A 20,713-nucleotide genomic window follows, 5' to 3' on the forward strand; every position below is an offset into this window, starting at 1 on the left:
GGTGACATTAAAAAAAAATCTCCTTCAGTTTATCCTGTTGCCGTCTGTGACAGAAGGCAAAATCTTAATGTTTGAACCTTACCCCATTTGTGTAGTGGTAATATTGTCGTCAAGAGGCTAGTTCACCAAGGCCCTCAAGCCTGTTGCACACGATGCGTTTGAAGATGTGCCCATGATTTCGACATTGATTGTGTCGTTTTCATGAATAACACCAACCAACTTTCCTTACACCCCCATCTCCTTCCTTTCGATTTTTTTTTTGCCCTGAGCAGCATTTTATTGTACTCTTGAACATAGTAATTAATTAGGATCTGTTTTCAGATTTCCATCTTAGAAACAATCCTGTGTCCATGGGAAGCCCAGTGAGATCTTTTTTGTTGTTAATCATTTTATGGTCAGTTCGTCCCGATTGCTGATTTCAGACTGTAGATGAATCAGAATACTATGATATGTATTTTTCTGTTACCAGTGGTCAGAATTGCTTAACCGTAGTCCCTGAAGGTCAGCTTGGACATACAATAACCATGCTTCTCCTGCAGTGCGTTAAGTAATGATTGGGCGCCTGTTTTAGTAGGCTATAGCCATGTGATTGTAACTCATCACTTACAGATAGATAAATGGCGATAAGAGGTTTTTTTAAATCATCTTTTGGGTTTGAGTGATTCATAACACGTGTTGTGATTCATGAATCTGACCTCATTTCAATCGCGGACAAGGACAAAACGCTACAGACAAGTTGCACTTGGTATACTATAAGCGCTTTTTTTTTTATAAACATCTGGCTGCTTTTTTAAACATCTGGCTCAAACTGGATGTATAGTATCTAGTTCAAAGTCTATAGTAAAAAGACTTTCGAGTGAGATAAGCTTGCATGATGATTTGTCAGTCCGGTAATAAATATTTTCTTAATGCTTTGCGTGGGCTTTACCAAACGCCTAGTCACACTTATAAGAGTAAACAACGTTTGTCTAATTCCTTGGTTTTATCTTCACAACTTGGTATCATACAGTCATGCTTTCTTCCAAAGAAATATTAAACACGATGTAGACCAAAACAGAAAACAAATTCTTTCTTTCATGAAATACTGGAATTGGTCAGAAAGAATGTGATACAGAAATGCATAAAAGCACAGGACAGACATCCGTAAACCACTGGATTTTCAACTTCGGACGAACTGTGATCAGGACACTGGAAGCGGGCTATATGTACATTTTCAACTTGTAGAAATTATTGTCGACCTAGCATTTGGTGAACATACGTATATCCTGGTGACCTCTTGACGTTTCGTTTTAAATAAAAATATTCGATGATTTCTGTTCCGTAATGTGAACACAAATACACCATATTGTCTGTGCTAGTTATGATTACGAACAGGTGAAGAAGTTGATTCGTATCGCGGGAGATGGCGCTGAATGAGGATATGAATGAACTTCCCACGTCAAATCCTGCAAAGCGTATGGATACCTGTTGGTACCAACTTTTGAAACATTGTTCGGTTTATGGTTGGTATTTAACTCACTCAGTACGGCCAGTCCTCTCTTCTCCTCTACACAGACCCCTCGGATGTCCAGTGGGTGTCTGAATGACCCAACCTTTAGCTTCCGTCGTCAGAATTGTGGTTTTCTTTGTCAACATTCACGTCTTCAGTATAAGAGCCTTCCGCTTGCAATATTTTGATGATGGTAATTGGGGTGAAACGCTGTTAACGTCGTCTCTTTCGCCGTTCGAATGGAAAGATTAACAGTTGAAGATTTCTTCATGCGATCTCATCCACCTGTTTGTACATTTGTGGTGAGAGCCCCCATATTGTACAACAACAACAACAAAGAAACAGAACAATGAGACAACGAGTGAGAGAGAGAGAGACAGAGAGACTAAAGACTCAGAAACATCATAACTCAAGGATAAATATTTTTCCAATAGCCTAGTCTTCCAATCTGACCCTGTAACAACAAGAACATTAATGATAATGATGATGATGTTGATGATAAGAATGATAATTGAAATAATGATAATAAAAAAAAGAGTGTTTTCATTATCACGATAAAAATAATGAAAGTAACACGCGCGCGCGCGCACACACACACACACACACACGCGCGCGCGCGCACACACACACACACACGCACACATACATGTTAAATACATAATGTAGCGCATTATTGTAGTACGTTAGCAGATAGAGACAGGACACATTTAAATGCAAAGTAGAAAGACATGAATTAAAGGGGTTATTACCAGTAGTTAATTAAACACCCTCACAGAATAAAGGAAAGAGACATGACCGAAGTGTGTGTGTGTGTGTGTGCGCGCGCGCGTGCGTGCGTGCGTGCGTGTTTGTGTGTGTGTGTGTATGTGTGAGACAGAGACAGAGACACAGAGAGAAGAGAGAGAGAGAGAGAGAGAGAGATCGTAATTAAAAACGAACAAACGGATGGTGGCGGAATCAAGAGAGATTATCTTTCTGTAGATGTTTGTTCGGCTCATGCTAAACAGTTTCGGGAACACACACACACACACACACACACACAGCACAACACAGCACAGACACACACACACAGAGACACAGACACACACAGACACAGACACGCGCACGTACACACACACACACACACACACACACACACACACACACATGCCTCTTGCGATCGTACACGTGAGATTGAAAAGCGAATAAGTGTGTTCGGCGTGATACTGCACTTTGACACCTGTCCTTGTTGGTAAGTGTCTGATAACAGAGGACAGACAGTCACTTGGCAGATGTTTTGCCTCTCTGTCTGCCTGTCTCAATCGCTCTGTCTTTCTATAGTTCTTTCTGTCAGAGTACATGACATATTTGTAGGCCTCTGTGTGTGTGTGTGTGTGTGTGTGTGTGTGTGTGTGTGTGTGTGTGTGTGTGTGTGTGTGACCACGAGTCTCATGTTTTTGTTTGCGCGTGTATGTAAGCGAACGTTCATTCGTTCATGTGTGCGTGTGCACTTGTGCGTGCATATATTTGTGCGTATTTTAGGTGTGCGTTTGTGCGCGTACTGTACGCGTTCTCGTGCAAAGTGTGATACTTGACTATTTGTCTCCTTGTAGACGTGATCGTAGTATATGTATTCTGCTTATTTCGTTTCAGGAGCCAGATGCTCAAAGTCGGTCTGATCAAGGACAGGCGCTACCATTTAAGGAAATACCGAAAGTGTTTCATTGGCAGAGACGCCATTGATTGGCTGGTCAAAATGTGTCACGTGCAGTCCCGAGGTGAAGCCATCTTAGCCATGCGTTGTCTTCAAGAACATGACATGTTGCATCACGGTGAGGGACTATAGCATCCACAGTTCACCCTCCTTATTCCCGACCCCTCTCTTCTTCTCCTAAGTTTAAAAAAAAGATATGTGGTGCTGGTACTGCTTTGGTTGAACAGTTCTTCTGTTGAAGTTTAGGTAACATGACAAGACTGTTGTTACTGTAGCCCTTCTTTCAGCATGTCAGAAATTAAGGGCGTATGGAACATTTACTTTGCTTGGAAAGATGCATTCATTCAGTCATTGTATGGAGGTGTGCAATGTATGTATGTATGTATGTATGTATCTATGTATGTATGTATGTGTGTGTGTGTGTGTGTGTGTGTGTGTGTGTGTGTGTGTGTGTGGTAGCACTCACAGTCCAGCTGCCCACACCCCTCCCCACCTCAGCTCCATCTCTACATCATTAAAACAAAAAAGGAAGAAGAGGACACCAACTTTAGTGGTTAATATTCCTTTATGGTCTCCAATTCTTCATTTTTTGTATAAATGGTATACTTTAACAGACTGTTATATTCTTATATAAAAGTAACATGTTATTGATAAATGGTATATTTTAACAGACTGGTATACTCTTTAACTGAACGTCAACAAAACAAAACAAAACAAAACCCCCCAAACGAACAAACAAACAAAAAACAACCCCAAAACAAACAAACAAACAAAACAACAACAACAAGTTCTAGATACCAAGAAAGGAACAGGGAAGCAATAATGACATTCATTGAGACAACCAGACTCACGAGTGAGCAATTATCAGCCAGTACATGTAGCCTTGTGTACGGGCACAAATATTCAATAAAAGATATGTGCTGCTGGATATCTGACCCAAATTGGTGCTACCATCCTCACAGAGAGAGAGAGAGAGGCTGTGTGTGTAGGGGAGGGGGGTGGGGGTGTGCCTAGGGCAGGTGCTGACTGAGACAGACAGAAAACAACTGCACGACACATCTGAATCATTATTCAATATTGAGAAGGAAATGTACCCCCCCCCCCTCCACCCCACCCCTGTTTTTTTCAGTGGTGGACGACCATGTGTTCAAGGACCAACACCTGTTTTACCGGTTCACAAGGGATGACGACCGCTATCTCCTCCGCACAGATTTAGCGACTTTCTATCGAGGACTCAGCGTCTTTCTCAGGTGCACATGCTAGCAGTACATTTTGTTTCTTTCTTTGTCGTTCCTTTTTGTCTTATATGACTCCACCTCATGTCTTTCATGTCGGTCTCGTTCTCTCTCTCTCTCTCTCTGTGTGTGTGTGTGTGTGTGTGTGTGTGTGTGTAGTGTGGATGTTGTGTGTGTGTGTGTGTGTGTGTGTGTGTGTGTGTGTGTGTGTTCGCGCGCGCGCGCTGCACATAAAACTTTCTGTGTATCAATCTCAATATCGTTGTCGTTCTCTCTCCTTCCACAATACCAGCGTCTTCTTGATATCGTTGTTGTCTTTTCTTTTCTTTTTCTTTTTGTGTTGTCTTCGTGCTCAAGCCTTATCATTGTTCATCACCCTTCTACATTTTTTTTTTCTCCGCAAATCCTGCTAGCGCGCTCCCTCCCCCTCACCGTTATACTCCTCAGTAGCAGCTGCAGCGTCTTTACTCTCAGTCATTATGTTTTCTTCCCCTTCTGTCTCTTCACAGGGTGAAAGAGAGCAAGATCCAGAGAGAATTATATCATAAGGGCCACTTGTACCAAGGGGCCTTTCAGGGAGTGGATCTTGTCGATTGCCTGACAGCTAATGACGACAAATTGGAACGGCATGACGTCATCCAACAGTGTCGTCAACTCCTCGAGTTTGACATCATAAGGCACAGTATGGAAGTCGTTCTTTCTGTCGCAGTTTGCATCGGCAGCGCCAGTACTATTCTAGCCTTAACCTTCTTATTTTGTCTATTGGATTATATTGTTAAAATTTATGTATAAAATCATTTTCGTTTTTTTTTTAAAAATATTTAAAAAATAAAATTTTTTTTTTTTATTATTATTATTTTTTTTTAGATATTCATTTTCGTAACCACCGGCCCTTTACCATTTGAAAATGACATTTCTCCCATTCTTCAGCTTAAACATCTTTTCACTATTTAGTGATAGACCTCTCTCTCTTTCACACACACACACACACACACACACACACACACACACCAGAATCTAAAATGTTTTTTTGCCAGACTTCTCCACAAGTTCTTTTGAATGTGTTATTAACAATTCCAATATGTTATTTGTTATTACAGAAGGTTTGCTGCGTAGTCCTATAGGACATTTGCTATAGTTGTTATAGTTGTTTGATGTTGGCGTTTATAACGTTTCCATTTTCCCTTGCGTTGTCTCTCCCTATTCATCCTCCACACATACACACACTTTTACCCCTCCCCCACCCACAACCCCTACCCATACGTTTTTTTCCCCGTCTAATATCACTTCAAGTTGAAAGACGTTAAACTGAAGACAACAACAACAACAACAACAACACACACACACACACACACACACACACACACACACACACACACACACACACACACACACACACACACACACACACACACACATTGTGTATGTGCGAGTTGCCTGAGGGGATGAGAGGTTTAGGGAGTGACGGGCAGATTGGGACAGGGAAAACGACAGGAAGAGACAGCGAAGTGAAATGGATGTGCAATGACAGTGTGGACTGACTGAAAAGTAATCGAACGTGTGTGTGTGTGTGTGTGTGTGTGTGTGTGTGTGTGTGTGTGTGCGTGCATGCGTGCGTGCGTGCGTGCGTGCGTGTGCAGGTGTGTGTGTGTGTGTGTGTGTGTGTGTGTGTGTGTGTGTGTGTGTGTGTGTGTGTCTCCGTCTCTGTCTGTCTGTCTCTCTCTGTCTCTCACTCCCTCTCTCTCCCTGTCTCTTTCTCTCATGTATATGTGTTGAAGACAAGTATCATCGCTCTGTTTCACGTGCCTTTGTTTTGCTATAGTAACGGATGACTATCACTTTGCGGACGATCGCCTGATGTACCAGTTCCAAGTGGACTATGACAGACCGTGCCTTCTGTCGGACGTTCTGCAGCCTCTGGCCACAGACCCTGACACACACCAAGGTAGCATTTCTTCTTTGATAAGTTTTTTGATTGATTTTGTTTTCAAGATAAAGGACAGGTTTCAACAGATGAGACAACGAAAGAAGCTTTTAAACGGTCCATGAGTGGAGTTTTTTTGTGTTTCAAAAAAAATTTTTTTTTTTTTTTTAGCTGTCTTAATAAAAACTTTTTTTTTTTTAAAAAGCTAAAATAAGTTTTTAAGAGAACTTCTGTGCCATTTGACATTCAATTATCCCTTAAGGACGCAGAATTTTCTCGCTTGATTAAAAAATTCCGCTCGGTTTCAAGCCATACGAACAACACACACACACACACACACACACACACATATATATATATATATATATATATATATATATATATATATATATTATATATACACTATACACACTATATATATGTATATATACATGTATGTATGTATGTGTATATATATATATGTAATATAGTACACAAAACAGGTTAATGATAAAAGGAAATTTTTTTTTAAACGAACAAGCATATTTAGCATATCTAAAAAGAAAACAAAACTATAAATCATGTCATATGTTGACGAGGTTGAATACACATCTGGAATACTTTATAAATTAGAACAGTGTTCGATATTTTTTCAATGTCATTTAATCATATATATCTTTTATGAGGAGCGTTTTGAGTAGTGTTGCTTTCCTACGACAACAAAATGTGACAGCCACCATTATGGAATCGTTTATGGTGAATTAAAAAAAAAAAAAAAAGTGCAGTGAGGCTGACATTTTATCTTTATTGATCCTATCACCCACTCCCACATCCCTGCTTTCGAGAATCGTGTCAGTCGAAAAGCCAAGTCAGTTGTACATTCGTTTGTCAAAACTGTCTTTTTATCAGTCTTGTAGTCTGAAGTTGGTCATCCAGACAAAACGATGGACTTGATGAATAACAACGGCCAGTGGAGTGACGTCTATCTATTTTTCTTGGTGTCTTGCCTTCCCAGCATCTGTTTGTGCCGTCTTGAGGTTCTGTATTATTTTGTGTGTAAACGTTCGTCCTGTCTGATGTTCGCGGTCAGTCCATAGCGCCAGTCATTGACAAGGCTCGCTGTGCTCAGCAGAATCACAGAATCTTCTTTCTGTTTCTACCCTTTTTATTTATTGTTTGGGTGTTGTTGTTGTTGTTGTGTGTGTGCGTGAGCTAAGTCACACGGCTGACGTCTCTTCTAACCGTTTCAAACCTTTTTATTTATTTATTTATTTGTTGTTGTTGTTGTGTGTGTGTGTGTTTGTGTGTGTATGTGTGTGTGTGTGTGAGAGAGAGAGAGAGCTAAATCACACGACTGACGTCTCTTCTATCGGTTTGAACCCTTTGTTTATTTCTATTATTTTATTATTTTAGTTTTAATTTTTGTGTTGTTTCTGTGTCAGCTTCCTTGTCTTTCGGCTTAACCAGTAGGCTTGTAACTTGTCTTTTGATCGATCTGTTGTCTACCCGTCTTCTGCATGAGTGTCTGCAAGCAGTTTCAATTTCACTTTCAAGGAGATGTTAAAGCGTACGGACTGATCCATATCAGATCCACATCTGCTGTTGAAAAAAGAGGGGGGCGGAGGGGTAGGGGGTGGGAAGTCGATGCCAGAACTTCGCATAAACCCAACGTCCTGATCAGGCCTGCGAACGAATTTTTAGCCACCTGTTACTATGACCAGTTTTACGTCATTCTCCACCAGTTAGTATTTGTATGACCAGTTCTACATCATTCTCCACCTGTTAGTATTTGTATGACAGGTTTTACATCATTCTCCACCTGTTAGCATTTGTATGACCAGTTTTACATCATTCTCCACCTGTTAGTATTTGTATGACAGGTTTTACATCATTCTCCACCTGTTAGCATTTGTATGACCAGTTTTACATCATTCTCCACCTGTTAGCATTTGTATGACCAGTTTTACATCATTCTCCACCTGTTAGTGTTTGTATGACCAGTTTTACATCATTCTGTTAGTATTTGTATGACCAGTTTTACATCATTCTCCACCTGTTAGTATTTGTATGACCAGTTTTACATCATTCTCCACCTGTTAGTATTTGTATGACCAGTTTTACATCATTCTCCACCAGTTAGTATTTGTATGACAGGTTTTACATCATTCTCCACCTAGTTAGTATTTGTATGACAGGTTTTACATCATTCTCCACCTAGTTAGTATTTGTATGACCAGTTTTACATCATTCTCCACCTGTTAGTATTTGTATGACCAGTTTTACATCATTCTCCACCAGTTAGTATTTGTATGACCAGTTTTACATCATTCTGTTAGTATTTGTATGACCAGTTTTACATCATTCTCCACCTGTTAGTATTTGTATGACAAGTTTTACATCATTCTCCACCTAGTTAGTATTTGTATGACAGGTTTTACATCATTCTCCACCTAGTTAGTGTTTGTATGACCAGTTTTACATCATTCTGTTAGTATTTGTATGACCAGTTTTACATCATTCTCCATCTGTTTGTATGACCAGTTTTACATCATTCTGTTAGTATTTGTATGACCAGTTTTACATCATTCTGTTAGTATTTGTATGACCAGTTTTACATCATTCTCCACCTAGTTAGTGTTTGTATGACCAGTTTTACATCATTCTCGCTCCTCCGACACCCTCGTCCAACACCCACCTCCACCTCTGCTAGCCTGTTTAGGCATCCACACTCTGTTTTCTAGGGTGATCCTTGTCGTGCATGTTTGTATTTTCATCAATATAGCACTCTTCATCATGGGATCTTTAACGTGCATAATTGGACCCTTTTCATCAGGGAACAGGCCTGCGTAAACAGAGAGGGGCTCTAAACAGTTGTGGGCCTGGGAGATAGGAAAATCGCCAACCTTCACCTTCGGGTTACCGCTTCTTCCGGGTAGACTAGTGATCACCGATCCTAGGCGTTGCCCGTCAATGTGTTCTAAGTATGTAACTGCTTTTGGGAAATACTACAATAAGCACAGCAAAAAAAAAAAAAAAAAAAAAAAAAAAAAAAAAGTGTCTGAAAATCATGCGAACGCTGATAAGTGTTATCAAATATAATATCCTGTCGAACATAACAGAAGACCCAAAGAACGTAAATGAGTAACTCGACAATGATATGACTTATCGTCTCGATGACAAATTTAACCGAATTATCAGTCTAATGTCTAATATGGTTTTCGTTTTATTTTTTGACATACTGGGATGATAAGCATGCGGATTGTGTGTACGTTCAATTAAATGGGACAGAGCAGAATATATGTGTGATGTAGTCTCTGTACATAAAATGAAATGTGTTATCAGACATAACTTTTTAAAATTGTTTATCTGTAAAATACGCACCAACAAGGGAAAACAGACACTGTCAGTACAGCGCCATGAGTATGTAATAGCCACGCACGTATACTCACCGACATACACGCATGAACACGCTCACACTGACACACATACAGGCCCACACACAAACTTACACACACCCACATAGGCAAGTACGTACATAAATATAAGGCTGATAAACTCAACTGTTAGAATTTTGTAGTGTGCGCCGGTGTGCGCGTGAGCTCTGTATTTCTGACCCCCCCCACCCCCTCCCCCACTCCCCCACCCCCACTCCGTCTCTCTTTCTCTCTCTTCTCTGTCTCGTTCTTGTGTTTCTCCGTCTATGTCTGTCTGTCTGTCTTTCCCACAGTCTACCCCCTTCACTTGCGTGCATGTGTCAGGGAATGCTAAGATAAGGGGGTTATGGACGCCGTGTGTATGTTAGGGGTGGGGGCGGTATGGTATGTGGCGCACACGTGTGCAAATAAGTATGAGAGAGAGATAGTATGTATGGTAATGTTGTTGTTGTTTTGTACTTGGTGAAGATGTACATTGTAAAGTATGATGATTTTTTGGATGATTTTAGGACGGGCGCAATAGCGGAGTGGTTAAAGCGTTGGACTTTCAATCTGAGGGTCCCGGGTTCGAATCACGGTGACGGCCCCTGGTGGGTTAAAGGGTGGAGATTTTCCCGATCTCCCAGGTCAATATATGTGCAGACCTGCTAGCGCCTGAACCCCCTTCGTGTGTATATGCAAGCAGAAGATCATATACGCACGTTAAAGATCCTGTAATCCATGTCAGCGTTCGGTGGGATATGGAAACAAGAACATACCCAGCATGCACACCCCCCGAAAGCGGAGTATGGCTGCCTACATGGCGGGGTAAAAACGGTCATAGACGTAAAAGCCCACTCGTGTACATACGAGTGAACGTGGGAGTTGCAGCCCACGAACGCAGAAGAAGAAGAAGAAGAAGAAGAAGAAGGATGATTTTAGACGCATGGTTTCTTCTTTTTATTGTCCCATTAGTTGTTCCCCTCCTCTTCTGCTTCTCCTCCCCGTTTCCCTCGTTCTCCTTTCCATGCTCCTGCTCCTACTCTTCCTATCTCACTTCTTCTTAGTTCCCGTTCCTTCTCATTTAGTGTTTCTGTCTGTGTCTTCCGTCCCATACACCCCTCATTTTCCCATCCCCCATGTTTCCCTTCACCGACCCTCTTGTCCCATGAGGACTCTCACATTGCCAGCCTCGTCCCAACACCACCACCACCACTTCTCCGTAGTTACCACCCCCCACCCCCATTCCCCACCCCACTCTCTCTCTCTCTCTTTTTCCGTGTCCCAGTTACGATCCCACTACTTTTCCATAGCAGCAGACCATCTCCCTCCCTCTCTCTCTCTTTCTCTCTGTGTCTGTCTCTCCCCCCTCTCTCCGTCTCGCTTTCCGAGTCCAAACAACGGCCCCACCGCTTCTCCGTAATTGCACACCATCCCTCTCTGTCTCTTTCTGTGTCCCCAAAACAACCCCACTACTTTTCCCAAGTAGCAGACCATCTCTCTCTCTCTCTCTCTCTGTCTCTCTTCCCCCTCTACCCCTCCACCCTCTCTCTCCTCTCCTTCTCTCCTCTCCTCTTGTCTGTAGTCCCTTTATCGACCGGTCCTACCGTCACTGTTGGTGCCAGCTTCCAGCAGCCACGCTCTGCCCCCGTCGTTACAGACCGGCGCGGGAGGCAGAGGCAGCGGGAGTGGCGGCGGCGGCGCTGCTGGTTCGGAAGGCGGCAGCAGCCTGGACACAGTGGACAGCTGTGTACTGGCCCCCTCGCACTCCTCCCTGGACAGCAATAACAGCAACAGCTTCCTGAGCCCTCAGCCAGCCACCTCCGACACCAGCCATGCCATCAGGGGCGCCGACAACGACTTAGGGCCGGGTGGCGAGGAGGAGGAGGATTGTCTGGCGATGTGGTCGTTGCCGTTCGGCAGGTCTTCTTCTTCTGCCGCTGCCGCCGCTTCTTCCGCTGGTGCCAGTGCCGGTGCTGCGGTCTTGGGTTCCGGGGAGCGGGGGCTGATGGTGAGACGGGTGGTGAAGGTAAGGAGGGGTGGCTGCGGAGGTGGTGGTGGTGGTTATGGTGGTGGTGTGCTTCGCTTGGCGTGTGTCATGGTTTGTGTGTGTGTGTGTGTGTGTGTGGTGTGTGTGCGCTGTGTGTGTGCGTGTGTTTTTGGGTCTCAGTGTGTATGCATGTGACTCTGTGGTTGTCAGTCCCTGTTTACCTCTTATTGTCTCTATCTTGTTCTCTGTCAGTCAGTGTGACTTTTTCATACCTTCCCTCCTCGCTCTCTTTCTCTGTCTCTCTCACCGTTTTTCCTCTCTCTGTCTCTGTGTGTATATATACGTCAGTTTGTATGTTTGTCTTTCTGTATGTGAGTCTGTTTCTGCGGTTTGTTGCTGCCTGTCCCTCAGCTGATCAGTCTGTGTCCATGTCTGTTCTTGCCATATTTCTGATGCTTTCTGTTTCCAGTCAGTCTCGGTTTTTTTGGCATTTTCACTCGTATTCAGTTTGTCGCCAAAGTTTGACATACGAAGATTGGATACATTCGATTCAAAATCATTCCTAATTTTGCAGGTGCAGTTTCTACTTGTCTACATGCATGTTTTTTTTCACGTTTTAATTTCAGTTTTTCCCAACTGAAGGCTCTATCCAGTTTTACTCCAAAGACAATTTGTTGTTGTTTTTTCCTGTCCTGCAGCTTGAAATTGCGTGCAGTTCGGTTGTGCTGTGATGTTTCTTTGGTTTTCCTTTTCCACACCAAATATGGCTTATACTTCCTAACACGGACAAAGTGTAAGAAGAGAACCGCGTGCCTCGATCTGTTTTGTTTGGCTTCTTGTATTGTACTGTGTTGTAGTGTGTTATGCTGTAAGCCTGATGTATTGTGCTGCACTGCGCTATACTTCTGTACTGTAATGCTGTTTTGTAGTCCATATGATTGTTATGTATTGATATTCCGTGTATTCTGGTTACTTGGGCAAGCCATTCTTCACTATAATCAAATTCTAGCCCAGACAGTCGGGACAACAGTTGCCTCCGTCCACTGATATTTTGATGACACTAGTCGGACACGACTCAGTGACTATCATAGGCGTTGTGCTGAAGTGTGCAATTTACCAACTGCACTGTACTTCACTCTTTTCCACTCCACTCCAGCAGGTCTTGTATAATGTTGTCCTGTACGCCAACATGGCTGCCTGCATGGCATAGTAGATAAAAAAAAACACCCTGTCATACACGTAAAATGTTGCATGTTTGTCAGAGTGTGTATGTGTGCGTGCCTGAAATCTGATTGAATGACGCAGGAAACGAATGATGAGCCGGCGCTTAGTGGCAGCCGTCAGTCGGCTCTACCCAGATAGGTAGCCTATTGTGCAAATGACCCCGTGTTTGTAAAGCGCTAAGAACTTGGTCTCCGACCGAGGATTGGCGCTATATGAGTGTCCATATCAATCAATCAATCAATCAATCAAAGCTGTGATGAACTGAGTTGCAATGTCCAGTACTTTGCTTCACTGTACAACATGCACTGGACCGTACTGTGCCGTTCTGTACACACATTTATTTCACGCTCTTGTAGTGTATTGATGTTGTGCTGCCTTGTGCTGTCTTGCTGAGTTGCTGCATTGCATTGCGACGCAGTGTATTATGTTTTGCCTTTCACCACCTCCTGTCGTATCGCATGTTGTATTGTGTGGCGGCACTACGTTGCATTGACTCTCTCCACCCGTCTCTGCCACCCAGATGGAACAGGACGAAGTGGGGTACGGGTTTGTGCTGCGGGGGTCCAGTCCTTGCTACGTCCACACCATCGACCCCCTGGGTCCCGCGGCTGCAGCAGGCCTCAAGGTCAGTATAGACTGACCCATCTGTGTGCTCAGTGTGTGTGTCTTTGACGGCATCCTGTCCCGAACGGTAAGAGCGGCGTGTTGAGAAACCGAGAACGTCAGATATATGTACGGTTTTTTTTGTTTTATTTTTATTTATTTATTTATTTATTTATTTATTTATTTTTAGTTTTCACCTGTGTCAGTGGTTGCCTTTTGCAACACTGCGAATGATCATTACTGCCTTAGCATTGAAAGTGGTTTTAGGATCTGTCATTGAGTGATGGGAGATGAATAAGCCTCCCTTTTCATTCTTATGCTGTCTCTGATTCTGTGTGTGTGTGTGTGTGTGTGTGCGCGCGTGCGCGCGCGCGTGCGTGCGTGCGTGCGTACGGTATGGGCACGTGTGTGCGTATGTAAACGCCCGTGTCCGTGAACGTGTGTGTGTATGTGATGTATGTATGCGTGTGTGTGTACGCGTGTGTGTGCGTGCGGTGTAGGCAGATGTGTGTGTGTGTGTGTGTGTGTGTGTGTGTGTGTGTGTGTATGTGTGTGTGTATGTATGCGCGCGCACGTGTGTGTGTGTGTGTGTGTGTGTGTAAGCGAGCGTGTACGAACGTGTGTGCATTTTATGCTTGCTAGTCTAGGCGGCGTATTTGTTTGCATGTGTTTGTGTGTATGCATTTGTTTGTACTTATGCGGAAGACTTTTCCGTGTACTACAGTAGCTGTGTAACAGTTTTATGCAATTCCTATTTCTTTGGGAAGAACCCTCCGTCCCTGAACTCATCCTTCTGAATTATTCATTGGATAAAAAGAATTTGTGCGGTGTGTATTTTTTCCGAAGGTAATATGCAAGCATTATTCACAACTGTAAATGATTGTGTGTTGCGTTATTTGCATATATACCTGTTGTAATGGAAAACACCCATCCCCTTATGGAGCGAAAGGAACTTTATTAGTTCTATACCGTGCCATTTTTGTCGCCACCGCCCTGCTTACAAAAAACGGTGGTATCAGCAGCAACAGTTTTAATGATTGTATTTGTTGCAATAGTTCACATTCATACGGCCTTGTACACACACACACACACACACACACACACACACACACACACAGCACATACACACACGCGTGTACGTGCACACACACACCTACACACTCACAAAGCACGCGCGCCTGCGCGCGCGCACACACACACATAACACACACACACAGAACACACACATACGTACACACATGCACGCACGCATGCTCGCGCGCGCGCGCACACACACACACACACACACACACACACACACACACACACACACAACCACAACACAATACAATACAGCACAACACACACATGCAAACACAACGCCGCCGAGATTAGCACAAAATGCACACATGCACGTACACACACACACACACACACACACACACACACACACACACAGACCACAACACAACACACACCCACACGCGCGCCACATGGCGCAACACACACACGTGCAACTGTGTCTTCAAACAGCACTGACACACACACTGGTGACGTTTGATGGCAGGAGGGACAGTACGTGCTGTCTGTGAACGGGAAGAACATGAAGAACCAGGACCATCGTCACGTGGGGCGCGTGGTGATGAGTCACGTGGGGCTTCTCACCCTGGTCGTCCTGTCCCACACCAACACCCGGCCGTGATGACAGGCTGTGCCCGGGTGGACACGGACCACTCCCTTGCCTGGCATGGTACATTCCTTCGTCGACGTGGCGACGATTGTTCAGCACGGCTGAGAATGAACGAACGTGAAGACTGAAAGAAATTAGCATTCGGCTACCCACAAGGTAGCTATATCGGCAGAGCATTGTTATTTTAAAGGTTTTGTTCGTTGCCAAAAAATTCCTTCTTCTGACAGCATTTTGGTGGGGGGTGGGGGGGGGGGGGGGGCCTGTTTGTTGTCTGTATTGATGATCCAGTCATTATCATGCTGGCAATATCAAGTCACCAAACTGACACACATGTTGTAAGTAAATAACAAAGGATTTCCTGTCGGTTCTCCTTTCTGTCGATATCTAATCAGTATTATACAGTTTTGATTGTATTAAAACACCATGGATTCATATGTACATTATATCTATCATTGCTTTAAGGCATCTGCAAAGCAAGGGGTTTATACATGTACAATATCTACATCGTTACCTAAGAGCATGTGTATGCATGTATGATAGTCGTGTCCGACTATGGACCATCGTTCTGACCCTTTGCACAGGAGGCAACTGCTGTCCCAACTATCTGGGCTAGAATTTGATTATAGTGGAGAGTGTCTTGTCAAAGTTACATCCCCACTCTCTCGGCCAAGAGTGTTTTAGGACAGTCAGCGTTTGGATGGTTCTCAAAGACCAACTAACCCACAGGGCTGCAGCACTAAGAGCCAGTGCAATTTTGCCTCCTAGTTTGAGTCATAGTCGTTGACAAAAGGCTAAGCTGTAAATGGCTTCCTACTGCAATGGAAAAACTATTGATTATGCAGCTCTCACTTTGCTGTTGGTCCAACTGTAAGCTTATATCAATCTGTGATATAAACTGAGCGTTGGCCACAGGGGTTAGTATATACTTTATCAACATCACTCCCGAAGTTTCTGAAAAGTAGAGCTACCGATCGGTACCAATTAAAGCCAGAGATGCGAACACATATTAATCACATCATTACCGAAGGATATCTTTAAAGCCAAGGGTTCATTGAAATTACCGACATCATTACCCAAGGATGCTAACATTACCGAAGAAGACTTGTAAAACTAGGGGTTCATGTGAACATCACTCCAGCTCATTACCGAAGTATGCCTATACAGCGAGTGGATAACACATTATCTGCAGTGTTGCCGAAGGATACCTACAAAGCCATGGGTTCTCACAGACATTATCAACACCATCAAAGGATTGCTGGCTCCTGTTTCGATTCTTGGATTTGTTGTGTTTATGACTGGCCTCCCGTTGGCTATCTAAGTGTGCTGTCTGTCAGGTAGTGTACAGTTATGTACAAGATAGAACAGAACAGCACAATGCAGTGCAGTCCAGTACATTACATTACAGCGAGCACAGAAAGATGCAGCACCGATTACAATAGCTTTGTATGTATATATCATAGTCGTGTCCGACTATGGCCACCAGAACAGCAGAGGAGGAATCTGCTGTCCTGACTATCTGGGCTAGAATTTGATTATAGTTGAGAGTATCTTACTCAAGTTTCATCCCCACTCTCTCAGCCAAGAGGGTTTTAGGACAGCCGGCGCAGGGATGGTTCCCGAAGACCAACTAGCCAGCCAAGGCTGCAGCACTAGGAGCCAGTGCAATCTTGCCTCCTAATTTCAGTCATAGTCATTCACAAAAGACTAAGCTGTATATGACTTCCCATTGCAATGGAGAAAACATTTATCATACAGCTCTCACTTCGCTGTTGGCCCCACTGTAAGTTTGTGTAGCAGTAACTTTGTTTCACAATAAAACTTACATGTCTCCATATGACCCTACATGACCCTTGCAGTGTTAAGGCTACTGAACATTCCTGTGAAGCGTCGAACTGTTATTGAACCGAGACAAAACACATCCTGTATTCCATTAGTCCATTCTGCCGACTCTGACATTTTCGTGACGTTAACCTTTCACTGCCTTTGTATATATTATGGATCTACTTCTGCACGCCGCTGTTCCGGTGGTGGCTCCCCTTTTCCCACTAACTTTATTATTGATGAAAGTCCCCGTCTGCTTCCATGCATGTTACAGAGCTACAGGCACGCTGATGAGGTCCTGGAAGGTGATTGTGGAAAGGGTGGTCGGGGCGGGGGTTGATGGGGGGGAAGAGGGGTGGTGGTGGATCGGGGCGGGGGGGGTGAGGGGAGGAGAGGGCGACAAATGTGGTTCACGGTACAGAAGTTGGACATGATAATGTTGCTGTTTATTCGTTATATTTTTGTTTCATTTGTAATTATTTACATTGCTGGGTTCTCATCTTTGTGTGATCTTGGTTTGGTTGCTTTGTTTCTTCCATCTTTCTTGCATTTACTGCTATCATTTTCAAAAGATTTTTGCTAAATATTTGATCAGCTTTCTTGTGGGCTTCACCTTGCTTCTTCTGCGCCTTAATTGCATTGGTGTAAATTCGCCATTTAAAGTACACTACCATGGTAACCCAGATTTGTCCTTAATGGAAACAGGCATGCTTCGATCACATGCAATGGATATTGGAAACAGCGTTTACCTCAGTTAGTAGGCTACGGAACAGTGTCTGGTACAAATGCAATAAGAACAGATTGCTCAACTGATCTTGTGTTTATGAATGCGTGTTTGTGCATGTGACTCTTATATATATGATTCTCTCTCTCTCTCTCTCTCTCTCTCTCTCTGTGTGTGTGTGTGTGTGTGTGTGTGTGTGTGTGTGTGTGTGTGTGTGTGATCTCATAATTATGTTCAGGATATGAGGACAATGATACATTTATATATGCTGTGGATTTTTTTTTAATACATCATCAGAGGATTTTTCTTCTTTTTTTTTTCACTTCGCAGTTGATGTGTAATAATATAGACCTTAAGTATCAAACCTTCATTCAAACTTTCATTTAAAATGTATGTAATACACTGTACACATGTAATTAAATCAAGTGACATATTTTCCCGTGTCCTTGCTTGTACGATGGAGCATGCACAAAGTGTGTGAGTGTGTGTGAGGGGGTGGGGGTGGGGTGGGGGTGGGGAACTGATAAAAAGATGGATAAATACTACGGATATATAGAAGTATAGTTATCTTCCTCGAGAAAGAGAGAGATCAGTACAGTCACGACAAAAACAAAAATTAAATCTTCACCTACAGTACACTACATTACACTACACTATGCTACACTACACTTGACTACACTACACTACACTATACTGGCTACACTACACTTCATTGGCTACACTACACTACACTACACTACACTACACTACACTACACTGCACCACCCGTTTACAGAAAACTACGACCAATCGATTACAAAGCGCAACATTGCCACAGCACTGTGTGTGTACCACCATCAACGCATTATCGAACTAACGCACTCAGGTATCACCACAGCCACTGAATCAGCCGTCATTTTCACCACGTTTCTGTATGTTACGGAATACGTTGGCTTCGTCGCCGGCGGCATCACCAAAACTGACCATGCACATCAGCTTCATTGACGTGTACAACAAAGGATGTATATTGCCGTACATATTCGCTGTTTGCTACTACGGACTTAATATCAACAGACTGACCACGGCGGAGCACAGGCTGGTAGTTAGCAGTAGGACACGGACTTATATGGTCTTAAAAGTGGCAGTGAGACGAATTTTTCTTCAAAGAACCCGCTGGCCATCATGTGACGGTGGCATGGCAACCAGTCTCCACGTTTGCATTGATTAGCATCTTGCTGAAAGTGAGATATAGAAGGCTGCAGTCAACTGATGCTGTTAAATTTTCAGGTTGTGTCTTGGGCAGTGTCTGCTTACTTACCATGTTTCCCCCGCTTGAATAAGTTGTGAAAGCGCATGACCTCGAAACTATACCGTGTTGAGACTATTATAGGCCTCTTAAAGTCAGTATGGAAGAAAGATAAAAGATAAATGGCAACAACGCTCAGTATAGTTTTATGACCTTTCACAACTGTGTGATGAAACGAAAACCTATTCATAATTGTGATGACCGTTGAATACACAATACACACCAGCACAAACGACTGCAGCAAAAAACAAACAACACCAACAACAACAATAACAAAAATAATGATGATCGATACAACAACTACTACCACTACTACTTCTGGATACTTAACGGGAGCACACTATCCAGAAATCTGTTCAGGTGCTTCGCAAAACACATGATTTTATACACTGATAACACCGCATTACATCGATGTTACGCTACTGACGTGTGAACACTAAAATGTGACTAGCAAACTACACACACACACATAAACACAATGCATACACACATTTAAACATATTATTCAAACATATGTGTGTACATACCAGCCCCCTCAACACACACACACACACACACACACACACACACACACACACACACAACACGACACATAACCACAACACAACACATAACCTGCACAACACAACTCTAATCAAGTTAAACACATGCAAACATACAGTACGAACACACGCACACACACATACACGGCACATAGTCCGTACACATGCATGCACTGTTTACACATACATATGTATACACACAGAGTCAAGCACACCACATGCATAGGAGATGGACCTCAGTGCCACAACATTTTTTTTTTCGCAGAAGGAAGAATAAACCCTGCAAACTTGAACAGTTGGTGATCAAATACAGTTGGGTAGCAGGACTTAAAAACATTTGCTAACAGGGACTGGGTTTTGAAAACTGTTGACAGTCTTTGTCGGTTAAGATATGCAGGTAAAAGCAAAGGGAAAGAAGACCACGTGCGTGTACACACACACACACACACACACACACACACGCCGCGCACGGCACACACACTGACACACACACACCGGTGCCGCGCCGATACACACACCCGCTCACGCACACACACACACTGCACACACACACACCGGCGGCTCACACACACACACACACACACACACACACACGCGCGCGCGCGCGCGCGCCGCGTACACACACAAACACACACTGGCACTGACACTCACACACACACACACACACACACACACACACACACACACACATTAACACACACACACACACATGCACAATGGCTCACCGACATGGCCCGTACACACAGCACGCACGCACCGACACGCGAGGCCGGCACTGGCACTTGACTCGAGACGCACCGGCACTGAATGCATACTCATGCATGAGAAAACACAAACACACAGAAGCCCCAGTAGCGCCTGCGCGTACGCTAATACGTCATTTCGTTATTTCGATGCCGGCTCAGCCTTCTATCTCTCTCTCTCTCTCTCTCGGCTCTCTTTCTCTCGTTTTGAATGATTCGACTTCCATGCATCCTATATATATAGTAACTCCATTGTAGGGATAAATACAATTGGGTATCACGATTTTATTTTACTTTATATAGATATGGATTTGCCGGCTATTAGTGTGTGTGAAAACCAGGGCCGTGTGGAAAATGTAAATGGTTTCTTGTGTGCTTT

General features: G+C 43.5%; 1 protein-coding gene across 1 annotated transcript in view; it reads left to right on the top strand.

Moving 5' to 3' along the window:
• The window catches only part of LOC143279829 (DEP domain-containing mTOR-interacting protein-like), an 18,855-nt gene extending 1,474 nt beyond the window's left edge, over positions 1-17,381 (top strand). Inside the window, exons 2-8 of the mRNA XM_076584053.1 lie at positions 3,122-3,300; positions 4,312-4,432; positions 4,927-5,099; positions 6,240-6,362; positions 11,359-11,762; positions 13,468-13,572; positions 15,097-17,381. Of these exons, the coding sequence (XP_076440168.1) occupies positions 3,122-3,300; positions 4,312-4,432; positions 4,927-5,099; positions 6,240-6,362; positions 11,359-11,762; positions 13,468-13,572; positions 15,097-15,231 (1,240 nt within the window). The 3' untranslated portion in view covers positions 15,232-17,381. The remainder of the gene's footprint in view (positions 1-3,121; positions 3,301-4,311; positions 4,433-4,926; positions 5,100-6,239; positions 6,363-11,358; positions 11,763-13,467; positions 13,573-15,096) is intronic.
• The last annotated feature ends 3,332 nt before the right edge of the window (positions 17,382-20,713 follow it).

The sequence above is a fragment of the Babylonia areolata genome, chromosome 3 (genome assembly GCF_041734735.1).
Source record: "Babylonia areolata isolate BAREFJ2019XMU chromosome 3, ASM4173473v1, whole genome shotgun sequence".
In the NCBI taxonomy this organism is placed as follows: Eukaryota; Metazoa; Mollusca; class Gastropoda; order Neogastropoda; family Buccinidae; genus Babylonia; species Babylonia areolata.